A 23,968-nucleotide genomic window follows, 5' to 3' on the forward strand; every position below is an offset into this window, starting at 1 on the left:
TTCCATACAGAAAGAACACCACTGGCAAAGGGAAAGAAAACTGTCTTGCTGTGTTCAACAGACCATCATCTGCCCACACACAGGTGAGGCCCTGTTCCTTCCATTTCTTCACTTCCAGAGCAACCTCCACTCCTTTCACACTTGGCCTTGACCTCCATCACTAATGAAATGGCCTTCCTTGCTGTCATGTCCAGGGATACCTTTGGACCTCATCTTACTTGATCTTGCAGCAGCATCAGACACTTCTTTCTGGAAACACTCCAATCCAGTGGTGCTGAGGATACCACATTCTCCAGATTTCCTTTCTAATTCTCTGCCAGCAAATTCCCATATCTTTTGCTGGTTCATGTTCTTCTATTAAATCTTGAAATGGTGGAGTTCTTCAAAATGAAGTCTAAAGCCTCTTCTCTTCTCACCCTATATTCTGGGAAATCGTATCACTCCCTAAAACTGAAAATAGCATCTATTGATAGTTACCATCTATTCCTGTCCCTGAGCTCTAGCCCCATATATACTAATACAACAACTGCCTGACTTTGCTGATTTAAAGGCATTTCAAACTTGGCATATCCATGCTTGAACTCATGATTTCTCCATACAACTCCCCACCCATGCTCAACCAAAGCAAACACCTTGTCCTTTTCTGAGTGTTCCTTGTTTCCATCATTGACCCATTTGGGTGTCACCTCTACATCTCATTCTCCCTGCATCTAGGCCATCATGCCTTATTAGATTCACCTCCTGGATGTCTTGAATCCATGTGTCTTCACTGCCACTGCCCTGGTCTAACCTACTATCAGTTTTCACCACCCATTTGGTCCAAGCTACCACCTTCTCTAACATACAAGGCTACAATAGTGTCTTGTTGTCTTTAGTCCATTCTCTAAATGACAGCCTAAATGAGGCTTAAAAATGTACAGTGTAAATATGATAATTTCCTTCTATATTTAAAACGATTCAAGAACTTCTTTTGTCATTAGGATCAAAACCAACATCCTTAGTAGAACTTGCATGAACTATCCCTGGCCAAGCGCAGCAGCTTCATTTTCATTTAATTATCTCTTTTAATCCCTGTAATCGCCACATTGGCCACCTTTCAATTCCTCAAGTTCACTGTCTTCTGTACACTTCATGGACTTTTATATTCTGTCCCACTGCTTGATTGTTTATTTACTTCATTAAATTAGCTTTTCCTAAATCTGAGGACTACCTTAGATAACTTTCATAAGTGCATCCTGCATTTATCATCATAACACTATAGGCTTTAGATTATTATGATTAATTAATACAGTCTTTCACAGTGAATAGAAGTTACATAAGGACGTAGATTTCATCTGTTCTACTCATTACTATGTCACTCCTGCCCCCCACTGTGCTTCAAATGGCAGACAATACATCGAATGGATACAGAATTAATTGATTAACAGTACAAGAGAAATTGGGAAGCACCTCAAAATGGTGCTTTGACAGAATAATAGAGTTGAAATTTCATTTCAGTTTTTAAATGTTTAAGTTTCTTTAATGATAATCTTAAGTATTCACACTGACCTGTTCTAACATAGACCAGAAGGCTGGAGATCCCTGGTCAGCACGGCCTTCATGATAGAGCATAAGGAGCTAGAGACAGAAAGCAGCGAGCAGCAGAAGGAAGCAGATCCACATCCATTTTCCTAAGGGAAGAGGCTCGGAATGGGACAGCAGAGAACCACATCTCCTCTTCCTCTGTCATAACGGGGTGATGTGGTTACATCATTATAAAAGCATCTGCTGTGAGTTTTTTCAGGGCATGTGGCTTCTCCCAAATCTCTAGCATGGCTGACCCTGTGAAGTGCTCTGAGGGGGTGACTTCAATCAGGAAATGTGGGCATCCAGCTTCCATTATAGGCAGGATGCTTATAACGGGGCTCGTTGGAGGGTTGTTGGAAAGTTAGAGTCACAGAGGCACAACTGATAGACCCTAAGAATATCAAACACACACCTTCAACTGACCAAGAATCTTACTTACCATTTCCCTTAATGATACGTTCTCGGATAGGGGAAACAGGGCGGTTGACAAAGTGTTGGTCCATGTGGATGAGGGCTTCTTTGATCAAGGGCAGTCCAGTAATAACAACTGTAGGTATGTCCCCAAAGTCCAGGCTAAGAAGGTTCCCATATTTCTTCACAAACTGAAAAACAGTTAGTCACAGCTGAATATGCACACACCTGAATGTTCACAAATGGAGGTTGTGTGTGTGTAGCTGGAGGGGCTCACATTGAGGGGAACGTGCACGAGTGCGCAACTTGGTCTGATGGGAATGTTTTTGTTTCCTTTTCTCCTCCTCTCAACAAGGCTCAGAGTCAATTCATTTCAGGATGTACAGGGTTCCTTATGAACATCCATTCATATACTCACCCAGCATGAATTGAGTGAGCATTCACATGTCCCTAGAGCAAGGCTGGAGGGTGTAACTGTAATAATATAAACAATGTCTCTAACCTCAAGCATCCTAGAGTCTAGCGAAGAGAGAGAATTCAGCACATCTGAACCACGACTGAAGGGTGAGATATGTTTAGGGGAAGTCTGTGTGGCAAGCAGGGACTTCTTAGTAAATCATAATATCTGTTTAACCAAAGAGAACAACCCCTTCCTACACTGGCCATAGAATATAGAAACAAATGCTCGACGACAGAAGGTGCCTTACAGGGTGGACCAAACATGGAGAAAGCTCCCTAGCGCTGGAGTGACGTGAGAATCTCGGCTCTGCATTTCAGTTGCTGTGGGCTCTGGGGAAGTCGCTTCACTTTCTGGGCCTCAGCTCCCCATCTATAAAAGGGAGAAAGTTATTCCTGTCTCAGAGGGTTCTGCAAGGAAGAATGAAAGCAGCCGTGTGAAAGGCACTTTGTTTTCTGGTCCAGGCACACAGCCACTCAGCAAGTGTCCAAGGAATAAACAAGCTTTGTGTGCAAAGGGCCATGGATGGGCGCTCATGGTGGCAGAAAGAACAAGAGCTCACGGACCTGTGGGGAGACGGCACTCGAGTCACAGAAAGCTACATTCCCTCATGTTTTATCTCATTAATCCCACAACCACCCTACGGTAGTAATGATTTTCCTCATCTTTCAGAAAATTAAAAGTCAGAGCTGAAGTAATGCAGCCAAGGCGACAAAGCTTTTGATGGGGCAGGGAATTTGCCAGGTATCATATAAGATCTGAGGACAAAGACGTGACCGAGAGATGGCTCCAGGAACTTAGAGTTTAGTGAGAGTGAGAGAGTGAATGTGAGAATGAGTGGAGAGTGAGAGAGTTGGGTGGGGGAGGCGGGAGGGAGGGAGAATCAGAGTGTGTGGGTGTGTTTATGACTATGCCCACGTATGCAGGGATGTGCAAACACCAGTCCGAGGACAGTGTACAGTCACTGATCAAAGTCCTTCCTAGCTAATAGAGAAAGTGACCTATGTAGACTCCACCCCTGCCTTTTATTTGCCTGGGTTGAGTGTAGCTATGGACAAGGTATCAAACAAAAGGGCTCTGAGTCCTCCAGGTGTCTGTGCCTCCCTCCCTGATCCTGGTCCCCTTGCGCTGACACTCCAACATGCCACTCTTACAGACCTGGGCCTACATGGCCCCATCAGACCCAGTGCAATGGATTCAGTGCCATCCCATCACCCTCATCCCACACCAAATACCAGGCCTGAACTCAGCCCCTCCATCACTGTTTTGTCCCAGTGTCCTCCATCGGTCTTTGTTCATCTCCAGCACAGCATGTCCTGCCTCAGGAGAGCCAAGGTTCAATATCAAGTCAGTCTGAGTCTAGAGCACATGTCATTATTTCTAAGCAATGGCAGTGATGGGTCCCTACACATAAAGCAGACTTTGTATTTCACCTTGCTGAGTCCCTGGATGAACTTCTTGGGCCTCACAAGAACAATTTCTTAATTAATTTAGAATATTCCATCAGATTGTTTTTGGGAGAGCTGAAAAATCTCAGGTTAAGTTAAATAATTCCTAACTGGCAAGGTATGCGACCAAGAATCTCAGCTGATACTTGGGAGGGATTCAGAACTACATTACTATTTATTGAAATTAACTTCTTAGTATTTCCATTTCTACCAGCTCTCTGTGTATATTTCCAGTTCAAAAACACTGTACAAAAAACTTTTATGATATTATCAAACATGTAAAGCTGGATAGGTCAAACAACCTCCTGGAGCCCTGGGACTCATTACGGCAATGTCTAACAATTCTTGAGTGCACTGTACCAGTCACTGTGGCAACTGCTTTACAAGCACTAAATGATCCAGAGGGCATTGGAAAGGACTTTGTACACCAGAGTATACTTTTCAATGTATGTCATTAAACAAGCCCTTTTAAACAAACAGAGTAAGGGACTAAGGGAGATTAAAAATAAGATGGTTCAGAAGGCAAAAAAATGGGGTTAAAATCAGAAATGAAAACAGAAAAGAAAGAGAAAAGGATTGAAATACGAGCCGTAAAAGCAAAACAAAAGCAATAGGAGATAGGAAATTTAATACTAGGAATAAAATTTCAAAAGTAGCATTAAGGGTTTAGAAAATACAATGGAGCAAAATAAACCAAAACTAGAAGTGAAGGATTAGTGAGACAAGAGATTGGACCATCATTGCTGAGATAAAAAGTTGAGAGAGATTCCACTCTAAACACTCAAATTTAAGAACCAATGGAACAAAGACACAAAGAGAGGAAAAGAAAAAAAAGGAAAAGAGTACCGATTCACACTCCCACCAACAGATCAGAAAGTTTGTTTCCCTGAATTCTCACCAGCACTGAGCTGTTCATTTGAATGTGTTCGTGCATGTCTGTAATCCTAATAGTCACACATAATGCATGATGTTTGTACATTTCTATAAGGTTTAACATCTTTCCCTCAATGTTATATTTTATATAGTTATATTTTTAAAATCACCTGTTGATATCTTTTAAACACTTTATGTTACAATATTCAACTTTTTCTCATTGATGTGTATGACTTCTAATAAAAAGTTGCAAATACAATTTTATTTTCATTACATGCAACTCTAGAAAGATATATTTCCAAGTCCTACAGAAGTACTGGTGAGTGTGTGTGTGTGTGTGTGTGTGTGCGTGTGTATGTTTGTGTGTGTGTGTGTGTGCATGAATGTGTTGGGCGGTGGCAGGGTGGGCACAAAGGGAGGTAAAATTCCCTCTCTCTTTCTCTCGCTAAACTGTATTTTTTTTTTTTTTTTTTTGAGACAGAGTCTCACTCTGTTGCCCAGGCTAGATTGAGTGCCGTGACATCATCCTAGCTCACAGCAACCTCAAACTCCTGGACTCAAGCAATCCTTCTGCCTCAGCCTCCCGAGTAGCTGGGACTACACGCATATGCCACCATGCCCGGCTAATTTTTTCTATACATATTTTTAGCTATCCATATAATTTCTTTCTATTTTTAGTAGAGATCAAGTCTCGCTCTTGCTCAGGCTGAGCTCAAACAATCCACCCGCCTCGGCCTCCCAGAGTGCTAGGATTACAGGCGTGAGCCAGCGTGTGGGACCGCTAAACTATATTTTAATATGCTATGTCAATGTGTCTGAATTGCCTGTATAGTTAAAAAGCATTTCTATCCAATAGAGCAAAAAAGAAAAAAGGTAAACTTAAAGAAATGAGGAATACATCTTTTTAACAGTGGTTCTTAACCTTTTCTGAGTCATAGAATCCTTTGAAAATTTATTGTATTGCATGGATCTGCTCCTAGTAAAGTCCTGTAGACATAAATACAGTTATGCATGCGTTGCAGGAGTTTACCTGTCTTCTGTGGCCCATGAACAGTCCTGCTAAGAATAATGTTCTCACAGGCAGTTAGTTCTTGGGGCTATGCTGGTTTCTGAGCACAGTCTGTGGAAATCAAATTTATGTTCAATTCAAGAGGTTTTTGTGGGAAGTACCATCTGGTATTGGCTATTACACGTGGATGTAACACAAAGATCAAGATATGGTATTTTCTAAAAGTGTCTAAGTCTCCTGGGAGAGGTTGACTGTGCACTAAAGACTCATACTGTACAGCAGAACATGACATGTTACAATACTGATGGAAAGGGATGGGAAGTTATTGCAAGAAGAGATGAATTTTCACCACAGATGTGGGAAAGACTTCTAAGAGGAGATGGGATTTGAGTCAGATCTTAAATAAATGTCAAGGAACCAGCAAAAGGACACGTACTAAGGTGGCAAAGAGATTTGTGTTGTAGAAACAGCATATGCAGATGCAGAGGTGAAAATGTAGGTGTTTGGGAACAACACAGCTCCCCTGTCCAACTGCAGAGCAAGGTTCATTTGTTACAGAGCACTGACCATGTAGTGGACCAAAGCCAGTTGCTCAAAATCTAATGGGCCATATGGGTGAATAATCAGTTCTTAGTATTGCCATTCTGTACAACACATTATTTGGTGGGGGAAAGTTAGGAAGCATATAGGCGAACAGGGGCCAGGGTAGGCTCCTGGAAGAAGAATCTTCCTAGTTGATAGGGGGCAGGAAGACAAGGCTACTAAGGTAATCTGAGCTAGACTGAGGAGAATCTTAATGTTGGGTGAATGATTTTGGGGTTTTCTTGGCTTGCAATTAGAAGTCTGAAGATGTTTGAGTAGGAGAGGTGATGTGAGTACTTAAGAGTTTGGACTGTGGAGACATTCAAGCCTGTTTGAATCTATGCTGTGCTTCTCACTTTCTGTTTGATTTGGGGGCAAATTATTTAACGTTTCTGTGTCTTAGTTTTCAACTCTATAAAATGGGGGATATGCCTAGTTCCCATCATTAGTATTGTGGGGATGAGTAACCATAACAATAAAATCAGTAATAAGGTATTTTTAAAATTGATGTTTTAGGTAGTGTATTTTAGAAAGATGATTCTTGTAATGACATCAACAAAGGAATGCAGGAGCAGAGACCAGCCAGTGGGCTACTGTGGCCCATCCAGCAACCAGGTCAGACAAATGTCTGGCATGCAACGAACATCTGGCTTTTCTTGAGTTTGTTGATATAAATTTTTTAAAAGGGGCATAGTGGAAAATATACAAAATAAGCAATAATTATGTGCTAAGCATTCTGACAATAACTTGATAATAATTAACTGATTTTATTCTTATATTAATAAAAATCATTTAAGGAATTCTTGGTTTTCAGAAAAACATGTACAGAGATTTTAACTCATAGGTGGTGGCAAAAAGTTTGGGCTCTTTCCAACACATTCTGTAGATCTCATCCTTAAATGAAAGGATGAAGATTTTCCTCTCTCTTCTTCTGTGTGAGGATGGTGCTCCCTAAGTATTAGCTGGCCACATTTCCCAGCCTGTCTAGGTGTGGCCAATGGGACACAAGGATTGTTATGTGTGCATCTGCTGGGTCACTTCATTAAATGAAAGTGGCTTGATCACCACCTCCCCTCCCTCCTCCCCATGGGCCAGAACTCATACATGATGGTGTTGGTGGAGGACCAGAGGAACAAGATTGAAGGAACTGGAGGTTTTATATGACACTGTAGTACTAGGCTGCCTCCCTACCCTGAACTTCCTGCCTAAATCTGAACTCCTCTTTGAATGGGAAATAAATTTCAATCTCATTCACATCACTGTATTTTGGGGTCATGTTGTTATAAGCAGCCTGGTATTATCCTAGCTAACATATTTGCCAATCTTATCTACCATTCTCCCACCTTAGTCTGATAAGATTTTTCTCTCTTTTAAATAAATGATCCTATAATAAGCAATATAGCTATAATAGGGAAAGTTTAGAAAATGGGGTGGGGTGCGAGGTAGGGAGAATAGCTCCCATCACACCATACAATCAAATCTATTTCTTCACTGTCCTCTCATTGTGTTTTAGTTTAGACCATTTTCCCCCATTTAAAATCTTGTATGCCTTTCCTCCACTTAGCTACTTGCAAAACATCAAACATTCCTTTAAAGTTCAGCCCAATTTATTCCAACATTCTATGAAAGATATCCTCAGGATTATCCATTTGTAGTGATCCCATCTCCTGATATCCCATATGGTTACCAAGCATGTACACATACTACACATTTCATCATACACTGTCTTGTACTGTGCCTGGTATATTGTAAACACTTAATAATGTCTGTTGAAGAAATAAGCCCATGAATAAACCAATTATCTTCAAATTGTATCGTGAAAAGTCACATAGCATAAGTAGAGAATAGGTGTATGAATCAAATAATCTTGTTTTGAAGTCCTTATTTTGCCATTAATTTAGCTGAATAACCTGGGAAAATCACTTTGCTATTTGTTCTGAGTTTACTCCATAGTAAAATGAAAATGCAACCAGATAATAACTCATGTGCCTTTCATGAAGATTGGATGAGAATTAACAGAAATATTGTGATGTAATATCTATTAGACAGTTAGTACATAATGTCTTCCAATTCAACGAACATAAATTTAATCATAATGAAATCATACCTTTTAACTTCATATATTTCATTCCCAGAAATATAAAAATGCAAACCTATATAAAATTTTTAAAAAATCACTTGAAAAATAAGACAGGAATGATTACTGGGCCAGGGATAAGAACCTAGTCTCAGTTTCACCACTACCTAGTTTTGTGACATTAGGGGAAGCATTTATCCTCTCTAGTCACAAATATCTTGGTAGTAAAAAAAGGGTACAAATCAAGCTTTGTATTCCAGACAAGAATGTATAAAATCATTCTATTCTGCTTCTACTAGTCATGACACCAATTGACAGAGACAAAAATAACTCCAAGAAAAGCCTACTCTCTCAGGCAAAAGACAGGAAAAGGACAGCTTGACAGGACAGAAACCTTTTAGCTCTTTTATTTCTCTTTTCTGGAGGAAAACACAGTGAACAGATGTGACCTTCCTCAGCCCTAAACTGACAACATGGCTGGAAACTTGTCTTTCACCTTACCTAAGAAGTAACAAGCTGGTGTCCTTCCCTGCAGAATCTGTGACTTGAATTGTGACTTCCAATCCTGAACCGCAATAAAGAGACTCCTCTGGAGGTCGCCTTTGGGCAGAATTAGGATTTCTATTTTTCTCCTCTAGTAACAAGGAGGTATACTTCCCCATGAGTAGATGTGGGCAGATCTGTGACTCCCATCCCTCTGTGGTAAGGAAACTACCCAGAGGTTCCCTGTCTCTGTCCCCATCTCCCTTCTCCCAGCCTACACTGATCAGACTATGTGGTAGATGCCTGAGGGGTGGGTAACACATAGTGGGGTAGACCAGAATAGCACTGCCCAGGCTGTATAACCTAAATTAACATTTGAACCACAGCTCACAAAAGTGAGCATTCAGAATTTAAATAGGTTATATGCTAAAATAAAAGTTTTACATAGTATCCACAGTATATCTTATAAAGTGGTAACATAATACACAAAATGTCCAGAATATAGTTTAAAATGACTCACCTTTCCAAGAATCTCAATTTAAATGAGTTGACAGCAATATTGAGATGATACAGATGTTGGAATTATAGAATAATTAAAGATTTTAAAGCACCTGTTATAAAAATGTTCCAATAAACAACTATAAACACTCTGAAAACAAAAATAGCAAATCTTAGCAAAGAAATAGAAGATATAAAGAAGAACCAAATGGAAATTTTAGAAATGAAAAATACAATGGCATATAAAAAACTCAATAGAACATCTCAAAGCAGAGTGGGGATCATAGAATAATAAGTGAAATTGAAGACAAGTCAGTAGAAAGCATCCAATCTGAGTAACACAGAGAAAATAGATTGGAAACAACAAAAACGGAGCCTCAGGGATTTAGTGTACAACAACAAGAGATCTACCATTTGTGCCATCAGTGCCAAAGAGTCCCAGAAAGGAAAAAGAAGATGGAGTTGAAAAAATATATGAAGAAAGAATGGCTGAAACTCTCCAAATTTAGGAAAAGGCAACTCCACAGGTTCAAGAGCCCAAACAAGATAAACCCAAAGAAAACAGCACCAAGACCTATCATAATTGAACCTCTAAGAACTAAAAAGAAAGAAAATTTTTTGAAAGCAGGCAGAAAAAAAACTCATTACCTACGAGGAATAATAATTTACAAAACAACAAATTTCTCATAGAAACCTGGAGAACAGAAAGAAGTCACACAGTGTTTAAAAATATAGAATTAAAAAAATCATTAGTCCAGGTGCGGTGGCTCATGCCTGTAATCCCAGCACTCTGGGAGGCCGAGGCGGGTGGATCGTTTGAGCTCAGGAGTTCGGGATCAGCCTGAGCAAGAGCAAGACCCCGTCTCTACTAAAAATGGAAAGAAATTATCTGGCCAACTAAAAATATATAGAAAAAATTAGCCAGGCATGGTGGCGCATGCCTGTAGTCCCAGCTACTCAGGAGGGTGAGGCAGAAGGATCGCTTGAGCTCAGGAGTTTGAGGTTGCTGTGAGCTAGGAGGACGCCATGGCACTCTAGCCCGGGCAACAGAGCAAGACTCTGTCTAAAATAAATAAATAAATAAATAAATCATTAACCTAGAATTCTATAGTTAGTGAAAGTATACTCCAGAAAGGAAGGTGAAATAAAGATATTCTTAGATGTATAAAAGCTAAGAGAACTTTTGCCATCATGCCTACCCTATGTGCTAAATGGCTAAAGAAAGTTCTTCAGATCAGAAAGGAAATTTTAAATTTGGAATATCAGGAATAAAGAAAGAGTAACAAAAAAGTAAATAAATGGGTAAATACAATAGACTATTTTCCTGCTCTTGAGTTTTTAAAATTGCATTTGTCATTTAAAAGCAAAATTATAATATTCTCCAATGTGGTTCTCAATGTATGTAGAGATAATATTTAAGACAATTACTCCAACAACATGGGGAGAGTAAAGTCACCTAAATGGTTGTAGGAGATTAGTATTTCACTTGTAGTGGTAATATGTTGACACTAGTAGACCGCAATAATCTACATAAGCATCTTGTAATCCTCAGAGCAACCACTTGTAAAACCAAACAAATAGATAAGGTATAAAAACTATAGATAAAAGAGAATGGAATTATTTTTTAAATGTTCGTATAACCCACAGGAAGACAGGAAAGGGAAAAAACAGTAATGAAAAACAAGGAAAAGATTGAAAATAAATAATAAAATGGTAGATTGAAATCATAATGTATCAATAATTACATCAAATATAAATGATTCACATTTGCCACTTAAACGACAGAGACTGGCAGAATAAAAAACAATGACCCACATATATATACCGTTTATAAGAAACTGATTTCAAATACAATGATATAAACAGGTTAAAATAAAATGATGGAGAAGCTTATACTACTCACATACTAATCAAAAGAGAGTTTGGTGTGGCTATATTACATAAGTTCAGGGATAAAGAGGGACATTACATGATAAAAGGGTAAATTCACCAAAAAGACATGACAATCTTATGGGTATGTACAAAACAACAGAGCTTCCAAATACATGAAGGAAAAACTACCAGAACTGAATGAAGAAGTAGATAAACTCAAAATTGCAGTTGGGGATTTCAACGTGTCACTCTCAGTAATTCATAGAATCAGTAGAAAATAAATCAGCAAGTCTATAAGACAACTAAAGAATACCGTTACCCAATAAGATCTAATTGATATTTACAAAACACTCCACCCAGCAACAGTTGAATTGTTTTCAAACATGCACGATACGTTTATCAAGATAGACTGTATCTTGGGTCATTAAATCAACCTTAATAAATTGAAAAGAATTAATTCTTTGACTGTAATGGAATCAAACAAAATCATTAACAGAAGAATAACAGGAAAATGTACAAATACTTGGAAATTAAACACCACACTTCTTAAACAAAGGCACACGCTAGCTTTAAAACTCTGTGACTAATGCTGTCACTTAGTGTTACCAGTTGGGCATTTCTCCCAGATTACTAAGTATTTTCTCATCTGTATTTAAGTACAGTATATAGGCACATGTTTAAAATACCCTAGGCATGTGTAGGGAAATGGGAACTAATAGCTGTTGTGCACCAAACAGAAGCCATGTCAATCATTCACTCTTTTATTTAATCTCTATAACCACCTGTCAGTGTTGTCTCTCAGCAAAGGACCTGTGCTGAGTTGCAGGGAAACCAGCTGAGGATCCTTGAGAAAGTGTCTGATGTCTGAGAGAATTCTGGGTGGGCAGAGTTAGGGAGCCCTGATAGGAGATGATTATAAAGAGGTGGACAGAGGTCTTTCCAGCTCAAGGAGGGTCCCAAGTGTCCCAGTAAGGAGTCTGAACACCTGGAGGCAGTGGGAGGCACTAAGAAAGTTTGAGCAGAGGAATCACATTATTACTTCAGTGAGAATGCACTGCGGAGGGAGGTGGCTGAAGGCAGGGGATCAGACAGTGTGGGGGTGAGAGGAATCCAGTTAAGAAATGGTGAGGATTTAGGTAGGATTATCACCATGTTACACAAGGGACATGTAGCTTCCTAGAACTGAGGCATTTTTAAGGATAACATAAAAGAGGTCAAGGCAATCATATTGTAAATAAGATGTTCCAATAATGTTTAACAAGGTAACACGGAATTAACTGAGTAAACTTCACATGGTTAGTACTCTTAATAATATCCCACCCCTAGAAAGGGCAGGTCAAATCACACCAGTTGACAGGAAGAGAAACAGGAAAATCAAGCTCAAAGCAGGGTTTGTCTGGTTACAAGCATTAGCCACAGAGCCTCCCCTCCTTCCCCACCCCCACCTCAGTCCCTAGAATGTCCCTTGTCCTGCAGATCAGAGTTAGGGTCAGGATGGGGCTAGGCACTTTCCCCTGCTCCTACCCGCTGAAGTGTCAGATGTGACTGCTCAAAGCCCAGGTGGAAGAAGCTGCCAGCGAAGGGCAGGCGCCAAGGCCCCGGGGGGTAGTTCTTTGGGCGCCTTCTTTTGAGGAAGTCAGCAAAGAGCAGAAAGACGACAGCACCCAGTAGGAGAGTCTGGGGATGGAGCATGGCCCAGAGGGAGGCCGCCAGGGAGCCCATGGCGGCGAGTACGCCTGGGATGTCTGTGCAGTCTTCTGCAGCCTGAGAAGGCAACCGTCCCGCCTGTCCCCGCACTCGCCCTCCAGGACCGCCAGCCGCACTGTTTGATCTCCTCGCTCCAGCTTCGCCAAGCGCCTCCCCTGCCACGCCTCACTCCCAGCAACGCCCCGCCTCCAGCCCCGCCCCGGCTGCGCTGCCGCCTCTAACCCCGCCTCCCCTCTCAGTGCCCGCTCCCAACCCCGCCCCTCTTCTCAGCGCCTGGCCCTCTGTTGTGCCCTGCAAAGATGCCTGGCTCTGTATTCTGGGGAGGACACGTAGGGATCTTGGACAAGGCCAGGCTAGAAGCGATTTCTTTGTATGTATAAAGCTCATCTTTCGAAACATCTTGGGGCTCCTGCGTTTACGGTTTCAATGTGTATCAGAGAGCTCCACGGACATTTCAGTTCGTGTATTTCAATCACTTTGTCTGTCAGTGATTGGAACTGTGCCTGGTAAACTGTGATGACCAACAGCAGCACCTAACATTTCTTGGGCTCTTTCTGTATGTCAGGCCACACACTCGCGTCTTTACACAAATTCTTTTATTTTGACAAAATTATGCAGGAGTTGCTCTTGTTAGTCTCATCTTGCAGTTGAGAAAACAAGTTAAATACTAAGTACTTGGCCAATGAATGAATCCCCTGACCTGAGACACAGCTAAAGGAGGTCCTGTATTTGAAAGTATTTTGGAGATTAAAAAGCATTCCATTAAAGCTCCTAGCACTGAGCATAGTCCATAATAAGTGCTTAACTATCATTTGTTGAAAGGATGTCTTAGTCCTGGACCTGTTGGGTTTGCTCTGGGAGGCTCCTCTCTGAAGCCACAAGACTGTAAGACCTCCAGGTCCCAACCTACCATTCCATCCCCCAAGTGCCCACTTGTCCTCACCATTTGTGAGACTCAAAACATGAAGCACAATTCTGGAATAGCATAGCATAGTACACACACACATGTACTGAACATAGAGATACACATTCTGTTTAAAATCTTTTATTACAGGCATATAAAATAAAAGAGAATTGAAGTCTCATTCTATCTTTCCAAAGTCCAGAGAAGGATACTCTTTAGGTATTAACTTGTATATTCCATTCCACATTTCCTCTTTTACTTCAGCTGTTATGCATCCATGATATGTTTCTAATATTTATATGTTGTTTTTAAAAGAATTGGTCTACAACTGCTTTTTCTTACTCAGTAGTATGGGCTTGGGATCTATCCTCATTGATAAATGTGGCTGTAATTCATTCAATTTAATACCTAATCATTCTCAAAGAAAGTGATGATAAGAAGGAAAAAGATAAAATAATAGCTAGGTGGTGTGCTATTACTACACCACCATTTGTTGACCCATTCCCATGTCAATGAACATTTAGGTTTGTTATCTCCCTCCTTCCCTTTCTAATTGTTTTCTTTCTTTCTTTTTTTTTTCATTAAAAACAGTGCCGCAGGAAGATGGCTTTCATGACAGCATCAGGAGCTCTGCAGAAACTCTTCCTAGTAAAAACCCACAATTGATAAAAATTATTAATAAAACCCCAACCATTTATGTGTCTGAAAAGTGTGCTAAAGACATAAAGTAAATGAAGACATTTTCTTCAAGATAAATCTACTAAACCTTGGTAAAAACAGCAAAAGTCTGTGGCAATGGAGCAATAACCCACTCTTTTTTCCAGTCCTCAGCTCAGTGTGACAGAAGATCAGTTCTAGACAGGGGTGGCCAAGAGCACTTTCCTTGGCTACCAGTTGATGGCTATAGATTCTCCCTGAGAAGGAAAGGCTGCAAGCATTTCTCATACCCTCCTCCCAAAACTCCATGCTGCAGAATCTCCATTCTAGGCAAGACTGACTGAGAGGGCCAGGGATATCCTCCTCAATCCACCCCATTCTTGTAGGGCAGAAACATTACCCCAGGACAGCAGACTGAGAATACTGGGCCATGGTTGCCATCAGCACAGCTAGCACATAGGATAGACGTCCTGAACTGAAAGAGATTAGCCATGAAGGCTTGACAGAAGACCCAAACAATAGAGATTTTGGTGGTAAGCAATTAAGAGGAGGCCTGTATCTCCAAGAGAACAATAAGCTACACCATAGGCCAGCTAGAGGTCTGCAAGGAGCAATCAGGGAAAGAGAGAGCTAAGAAGAGCCTTCCTGGGGCCAGAACAAATCTCAAAGACTGGCTTTAAAGACTGTTCTTGAGAAGCTCAAATTGAATTGGATCAGTTTGTGAACTAATTTATTCCCCAGGCATGGATGAAAACAATAGAGCAATAAGCTGGTAGTTATTGGAGATTAAGAACTAATTGTAATCCCTGAAGAGGCAGACAGCTTAATAGAGAATAAGAAAAAGACAGTCAAAGAGAGCCCTGCTAAAACCAATGTTATCCTACTGTGACTGTGTGCACAGTCAAGTCTCCGTCCTCAGAGACCTAACATCAGAGACTTTACACTGTGGGGAAATTATTCCAGCCTATTCAGTAAACAAATAAAAGTACAAACAGCAAGAATCCTAGGGAAGGGGACAGAGCATTAACTAGAATTGCTATAATGTATTATCTAAAATGTATGGTTTTCAACACAAAATTACAAGACATGCAAAGGAAAATGAAAGTGTGATCCAAGCAGAGTAAATAAAATAGGTAACTGAACGTGCCAGTGAGAGAGCCCAGGTGTCAAACTTAGCAAAAGCTATAAAGCAACTTAATTAGAAATATGTCCAAAAAACTAAAGAAAATTATACTGAAGGAAGTAAATGAAGCTATGATGACAATGTCTCATCAAATAGAGAATATCAATAAAGAGACAGATATTATTAAAAACAATAACCAAATGAAATTTTGTAGTTGAAAGGTAAAATAACTGAAATTTTAAAAATTATTAGAGGGGATCAAGAAGAGATGTAAACTAGAAGCGTTAAAAATCAATAAATTTGAAGATAGCTTCATAGGGATTATGCAATCTAGAAAAAAGAGAGAGAAAAGGATGAAGAATAATGAACAGGACATCAGAAAAATGTGGCACATTACATACCGGTGTACTCTGATGGGAAAACAAAATGGAAACAAGATCCTGGAAGTTTAGGAAGGAAGTTCAAGTTCAAGTTCTGACTTGATTGGTTTTATTCTCTATCACTTGGCCTCTTTTCTAGAGATGCAATTTTCCAGTGGGTTACAAAAAAGTACACATGCATGGGGCTCTCACTCTCATTCTTTCTTTCACCAGGCAAGAAGGACCAAAGCTTCCTCCTGCACATTAAAAACTCAACCATTTCTTCCAGACACATTTTTCTTGGTACTCTCAGCCAGCTTAGGCTCACTCTAGCCAAACACCTTCCCGCCATCCTTTTTTCTGTTTCACATTTTCACAGTGCAAACTACATTTGCTTTTCTCTGAATGCCAGGAAACAAGAAGGATAAGCACCATGGCTTTGTGTCATGTTGTGTTTTACGCTATTTAAATTACACAGGTCTAACCACTTTGCTATGGTTTGGGTGTTTGTCCCCTCAAAAGTTTCTTTTGAAACATGTTCCCCAATGCTGCAGTGTTGGGCAGTGGTGCCCAGTGTAAGGTGATTCAGTCAGGAGGGTGGAGCCCTCACAAATGGATGAATGTCATTTCCCCCAAAGTGGGTTAGTTATCGAGAGAGTGGGCTTCCATAAAGTGAGCCAAGTACCTCATGCTTTCTCTATTTGGTAGGTGTTTGCTTGCCCTTCTTTATTTCTACGATATCATGACACAGTACTAAAGCCCTTGCCAAAAGCTGACACCATACTCTTGGACTTTCCAACCTCCAGAACCCTGAGGAAACACACTTTTCCACATAAATCATCCAGGCTCAGGTATTCTGTTATAGCAACAGAAAACAGACTAAGATACCACTTTAGGGAAAACAGAATTTTTTATAAGGGTTAGCCTAGATTCCAGGGGTTTTGTTCATTTTTCTGCATTGGCTTTGTGTCAAAGCTCCATGGACTATCAGTGTTAGCTGGCTTTCTCTTTTATGAGCATTGTCTCTGCTGAGCAGCCAAACCCAGATGGGTAGAGCAGGTATGTGACATTTCTGATTCCCTGCTATAAAATATTCTCCCAAGGTAGACCAAAAGCTTACAATCTAGTTGCAATAAAAGATCACACCTACAACATAGATAAATTCAATGTGAAACTGCCTGAGAATCAATACCTGAGGAAATATTTAAGGCAAAGTGGTACTCTTAAGGACAGGAAATATTTCCACATTTGTCCCCCAGATCTGCTTCCCAGGTTGGTTAATTGGGGACACACTCTACTTGGCCCTAGATCTAAGGCCAAGGTAGTGTTTCCTTATGTCATCAATGGAAACTGCTTCAACAGCACTTGCTTTCTCTGTCTGTCAATAGGGAATAATACCTGCTCTGCTAACTTCTCAGAAAACCACGCTGAGGCATGAACAAAATAAAGTAAGCACAGTGGGACTAAATGTGACAGTCTTTATGGTTCACCTGTGTGGCTGCCCCCAGGGCCCATTTTTAAATCCTATTGACTATTTTGCATCACTCTGACCTAGCTGTATGAACAGGCCAGAAGGAAATACATGTCTAACAAAGGCAGCAGAGGGGGGAGGCAAATTACAGTTATAACCCTTATGACGTGCTTTATGACTTACAAATCCCTTAAAGGACATTATTTCCTTTGATTCTCACAAGAACTTTCTTTAGTGAAGGAATCATTATCCACTTTTCTCTCCTGGATGAAAAGCTAAATTGTTCAGCACATAAATGATTTTCCCAAGGCTAATTCAGATAAGACAGCAGAAATCAGATTTGGATAGTTTCCTCAGAGTCCATTTCTTCTTATCTTTCCTCAGGGCCACTTGTCCCCTCACACCTGTGCAGTCACCAGTGTCTTCAGAACACGCTCCCATTCTTCTTACTTTCCTTTATCCATTCCTTCCCTACAACTTCAGGCCCTAGGAATAGCACAGAGGCGGTGTTTGACTGGGGAGAGGGTAGCACTCATTCTGAATTTCAGGCTCAGCTTCTCATTGTTTGGGGCCCTGAAGGTGAATTTTTGCATAAGGGAAGTGAAGAAAATAAACAGCTCAGACCTGGCCAACTGTTCTCCAAGGCATGCCCGCTTTCCTGAAAGACAAAATCAAAAGAGGAGTTGTCCTCCAGGTGGCATTGGTGTCTCGCAGAGATTAGGATCCCCAACCACAACCTGCAAACCTGATCCAAGGAAGGGATTTAGGGGCAGCAGCTTAAGTCTGACAACACCTTGGGTTCACCCAGGCACAGGAAGCAGAAGTCCTGAATCACAAAGCCAAATGCCTTCAGAGGGCAGGCAGGTGGGTTGAGGGCTGACGGTGGAAGGTGTGGGACCATAGAACCAGAAGGCTGGACTAATGTAGAAAGTATTTGTCTAGCCTAAGGACTTCAAAAACTCACATAAATATGACAAATAAGACAAGGAAACAATAATTAAAACACTGTGTTAATGTTTACCAGTCCTTAAAAGGCAACTGTCCAAAATAGAAATAAATAACTATCAGAACAGTGTTTCTAAAGTACAAGTCATCTTTCCCTTATGCCACCTCCTCCTCCTTAATCATGGCGTCCTCACTGGCATGGGTGGCTGTTTATATTGGAACAGTAGCTCTTATACACAGTAGTCCTTCTTTCACACGAGCCATTGCTTCTAATGTTGGGCCCGAGGCTGGGTCCTGCTCTCCACAGCTCACACTTGGCACTGCCCTGGTCCCGTCCCACTCCCTGTTATGTGTGGGTAAACTGGAGTCAGAAGGACAGAGGTCCAGTTCTACTCCTCCAATGTGGTAGGCATATGATTGGGGTAAACTAAGCAACCTCTCTAGGCATTAGTGAAAATGTATGTGTGTTTATGATGAAAACTTTATTTTATGTATTATGTGGGCTACTACACACTGAATCCAAAAGGGTCAAATAATTTAATAATTTATATAGCAAAAAATGTATTTTAAAATGTCACCTAGATAATAGTAAACCTTCTAGCTGTATAATAGCTATTGTTAAGTTGATATGGTTAATTTTGAAAACACAGAATACAATTTAAAGCATGACCTAGGCTAGATGTGGTGGCTCAATCCTATAATCCTAGCACTTTGGGAGGCTGAGGTAGGAGAATCGCTTCAGGCTAGGAGTTCAAGGGTAGCCTGAGCAATATAGTGAGAACCCATCTCTACACAAAGTAGAAAAATTAGCTGGGCATTATGGCGTACACCTGCAGTCCCAGCTGCTCGGGAGGATAAGCCCTGAGTTCACTTGAGCCCAGGAGTTCGATGCTGCAATGAGCTATGATCATGCCATTGTACTGCAGCCTGGGTGACAAAGCAAGAAACTATCTCTAAAAAATAAAAATACAAAATAAAAGAAAACCTTTAAGTAACACTTTTTGGGTGGCATAGTTATTAAAATAGCTTTCTGCACATTATAGTTCTTTACTATGGTCCTTTCCCATAACGTGTCTTTTATTCCGAAATAAATTCAAATATACAAAAACTTGCTAAAATAATGAATAGAATTTGTTTCTAGTGATTACTTGTTAGTAAATTGCATTCCTCACCATTTATTCACTCAGTCATTGATTTATATAAGTATGGATTCATGGGGTTCCTATTTTTATACAAAGGGTGATAATCTGTTACTATCATTACTTGTTTTGATGCTCAAAATATTCCAGATTTGGCCATTATATGCCCATTCAAGCTGGCATTTCCTGCCTTTTTGGCACAACAATATATATCAGGTTTATCTTATACTTTTTCTTCTACAGTTCTGAAATGAGCCATCTTCCAAAAAGTTCTGGTTGCATTTAGTGCATATAGATATGTAGAAATCAACATCTGGGCATTAGGCATGCTCAGTTCACTCCAGATGTTACTGCTCTTAGGTCATCTCAGTGGACAGAGCTGGAGAATATATGTATGTATATGAGTATATATTCAAATGTGTGTATATACCCATATTTACATCTAGATTTCAATATCTATTGAAAATCTCAGTTCATATCAATTACCCCCAAGAGCAATCCAACACCACAGAGTTCATTCTACTTTCTCCCTTTCCCCATTTCTAACTTTCTCCCATAACTCCCATTATCCTCAATATATTTTCTCATTGGGTCAGTATCCCTTCCATGTAACTCATTTCGATCACTGCTAAGGCCACCCTGTACAGACCCCTCCTCATCTTGATTGTGCTCTGAGACCTGCTCTAGGCTACTGCTGTCCCTTCCTCGAGTGCATGTCCTCCTCCCCGCACCTGGCTGACATACCTGACACCTGTGTCCACCACCATCTCTCCCGTGTGCATTGTATTAGCTTACTTCCTCCCTAAATAATGAATTTCCACTGCAAAAAGAGAAAATGAGCAGGAAAAATAGTATAAAGAAGAAAGTAAAAAATATGTGTAATCCCAGAATCCAGACACAACCGTTTTGAATATTTTGCCATAATTCCTCATTGTCCTAGTAAGGACTTCCCTGGACTCCATAACAGGCATATTCCCTATAGTTAATTCTGTATGCTGCTTTTGCTACTTTGTATTTTTGTCATGTAATTAAATGTTCTTGCAAATTTACTAATGTATGCCTGCCTAAATTTTGTTCTTTTCCAGTAACAACTTGTTGAGGAAATAAAATTAAATCATGCATGCAATGGTGCCTAATAAATGTAAATGTCCTTCATGATTATGTCATTTTATTATTGTGTGCCTGTGTTTCCCACCAGCATGTGTCGAATTCATTTCTGTTGCCCTCATCTTTATCTTTTTACCAATCACAGATAGCACAATTAGCAACTTGTTTAAAATGATATCATATCAGCATATTGTAAATGCCCAAGATTCTCCTAGAAGAGTCCATATATTATGATGAAACTGGACCCAGGAAGTCAGGAACGAGGGTTAAAGAACTAGCTCCACCAATGCCTACGTGTGACTGTGAGGGAACCATTCATTCTCACAGAGCTAAACTTCTCTCACTTGTCAAATACATGAAATAATCTCTCTTCTGTGTTACATGGCTGGGCAAGGATCCCAGTAGGATAGCAGGTATGAATTTGCTTTTGAAAGCATGAAAATTAGGACTATTAGATTTCAAACCTTTGGCCTGGATGAAAGGATACTTGGACCCTGTCTATGGTACTACCACTAACCAGCCATCACTAACACACCTGGTCAATTGCCTCAGCAGTAAAATGAGAGAACAGAGCTGGGTTTTTGGCAAAGTTCTTTGCAACCCTATCTCCTATGATCTAATGATGTTATTTGGAAAATGAGGAACTAGGCTCCTCCCTTTCATGAAACTGCCTGTTGCTTTCATGGATCAAACAGGGAAGAATTTAAATGAGGAAAAGTAAATAGAAAGATGCAGATAATGCACATGTAGTAATTCTGCACCTGGTCATCTTTCCCAGGAGAAGGGAGACTGCTGCCCACACCTCATTCTTCCAGGGAGGCTGTCTTTAGAAAGTGCTACACCAAGAGTGAGGAAAAGCCACTGTGTTCCAGAGATGGGGCTATGGTGGAGAAACCATGCAGTCCTGAGGACATTTTGTTAAACCCTGGGATTCTTCAGGTTCTTATCCCTGTTCCATTTAACTGGTCCTCATTCCACCACACCTTCTGCAGCACTCCCCAGGCTAACTGCTGAATTTCATTCTCAGTCAGAAAGAGAGATGGTGAGAACACAACAGCTCCAATTTCCCACTCTTTTTGGATCCACATTGTTTGCAATGTGACATCATAGTTCTTCCCATAAAAAGTGACAGCCATTCCCCCTTGCATTGGAAACGGCCTCATGACTTGCACTGGCCAACAGAATGCAGTGGACATGATGCTGTGCCCATTCCCCGTCTGGACCTTCAGAGGCCTGTGTGCTTCCATCCTGCCTCCTGGGTCCTTATCCGCCACCATGTGAACAAGCCAGGCTGTTTTGCTGGAGCATGAGAGATATCATGAAATGTGCATGTTGTTCCAGCTGAGGACATCCTAGAGCAGCCTACAGCTAGCTGACCTCCCAGCCTTGGTCAGAGAGAGCAAGAGAGCCCAGCCAAGATCAGCAGAGCCACATATCTCACTAGTAGACATGTGAATAATAACATGATTTTTGTTTCAAGCCACAGAGTTTTCGACTGTCGTTTATATAGCAATACATTAACACATTGGCATCAGATGGTGCACATATGCATCATTCATGTTTTTGACTCACTCAAGTGAGTCCGGATGACGCATATGGGTGCCATTGAGATTTTCACACATCTGTCTTAAAATAAATGTATAAAAGGCTATAAAGTGTTCAATTTCTCCTAAGAAACATCAGAACAGATGTTTCACAGATTACAACAGTTAGATATGTGTGCAAATTTTGTTGTATTTTGTGATTATTGTCGCCAAAACCGTGCATACATTAGGGCAATAAGATAGGAGTTTGATGCTTGGGGGTTTTTTTGCAATCAAAGACAGCAGAAAAATCTGTTTATAATAAAATGGGGTATCCTGTTACACTTGATGAAATGACTGTACATCCACAGGGCAAGAGTAAGATCTTTCAGAGTTTTTGGGGCCTCTGCAACAGTTGCACATGTTTATTGCTAAGTAGTGCTTTTTCCCGTTTTTCTGTTTGAATGCAAGAGTGCCTGCATTGTGTATGTTTGCTGGAGCATTTGAAGGGCGAAGTATATGTGTGAGGACCCAAATGAAGGGTCAGCGTGCATGTGATGACCTGAGTGAAAGTGTGCTTGTGTCTATGCAAGGGCACAGACCAAAAGGCATTGCTTTTAAACAAAGGAGAGGTGTGGTTGGTGCGAGTTAGTTGTTAATCAGAGTTTGGGAATCATTCCCCCATATGCAGGTCAAGCTGGGATCCAAATGCCCTGATGCCAATGTGTTAATTGATACGTATGGAATGAAATCAGTGAGTCTTAAAGTTGACATGCCTTTTAATGGAAAAGTAAGTTACATTCTAGGTGTACTGGAGGGAGCACTAGACTAGAAGTACAAAAACTGGACTCTTAGGTGCTGTTCTACCAATTGTTTGGCCATATGATATTGGATAAAAAGTAACTCTGTTTTATTTTCAGTTTCCTTGTATTAAAAAAGGATACACCACTCCATCTCCTGCCTAATTATTTACAATGGGTTGTTGTAAAGATTATATGAGATAATTTGCTTTCAAATCAAGTCTCTAATTAACAGGGTGTAACACAGTTCTCAGTAGGAAAGTACCAGTGAGTCACTGTGTGTCAGGTTCTCTTTTTCACTACTATAGTTAATACAGAGGAGACATTTCTTTTTTCAACAAGGGGCGGGAGGAAGCCATTATGAGGAAGAGGCTTCCATAATAGGAAGGAGAGGCATCCAGTCATCACTTAGCCTACAGGATCCTTCTTCCTTTTAAAGCCATGGACATGTTATGAGATTCCTCTCATCACAGGTGCAGCGAGCATTAGGCAAAGCATTTTTGTGGAATGCACAGAGGGTCACATTTCTAGCATTTCAGCATTTCATGGATGTGATACAGGAGAGGGACAAGAAAAAAATATAATAATTAAAATATACAGCTGAAACATTTTGCTTTTTAATTTGAAACTATTACATTAATAGACAGGAAGCCTGGAAGGAATTCCGACATCTTATATCTCCTTTTGTACTAGCAGTGACTTGTTCAATGTGAACAAAGGTGACATACAACCAGAGGAAGAAGGACAAGAGGTTATAATCAGAATCAGCCCACACAATTAGGGCAGCACAGCACAGTGGGAAAAGAGGGGCTTCGTAGTCATAAGGATAGAAGTTCAAACTGCATTTGCTCCCTTTCTGGGCCATAGTGTCATCAGAAGCAAAATGATACTCTTTCAGAAAATCAATACGTATTTTAAGTGAAGGATAAGCAAAACTATAATGCACTCCACAGTGTG

General features: G+C 40.5%; 2 protein-coding genes across 2 annotated transcripts in view; both read right to left on the reverse strand.

The window, feature by feature from the left end:
- Positions 1 to 13,082, reverse strand: part of LOC138390669 (cytochrome P450 2J2) — a 37,594-nt gene extending 24,512 nt beyond the window's left edge. Inside the window, exons 1-2 of the mRNA XM_069480075.1 lie at positions 12,801 to 13,082; positions 2,006 to 2,168 (exon numbers count right to left, since the gene is read on the reverse strand). Of these exons, the coding sequence (XP_069336176.1) occupies positions 2,006 to 2,168; positions 12,801 to 12,998 (361 nt within the window). The 5' untranslated portion in view covers positions 12,999 to 13,082. The remainder of the gene's footprint in view (positions 1 to 2,005; positions 2,169 to 12,800) is intronic.
- A 2,998-nt stretch (positions 13,083 to 16,080) lies between these two features.
- The window catches only part of LOC138389560 (cytochrome P450 2J2-like), a 35,748-nt gene continuing 27,860 nt past the window's right edge, over positions 16,081 to 23,968 (reverse strand). The window contains exon 9 of the mRNA XM_069478006.1: positions 16,081 to 18,155. Within this exon, the coding sequence (XP_069334107.1) occupies positions 17,977 to 18,155 (179 nt within the window). The 3' untranslated portion in view covers positions 16,081 to 17,976. The remainder of the gene's footprint in view (positions 18,156 to 23,968) is intronic.

This window comes from Eulemur rufifrons, chromosome 8 (genome assembly GCF_041146395.1).
Source record: "Eulemur rufifrons isolate Redbay chromosome 8, OSU_ERuf_1, whole genome shotgun sequence".
In the NCBI taxonomy this organism is placed as follows: Eukaryota; Metazoa; Chordata; class Mammalia; order Primates; family Lemuridae; genus Eulemur; species Eulemur rufifrons.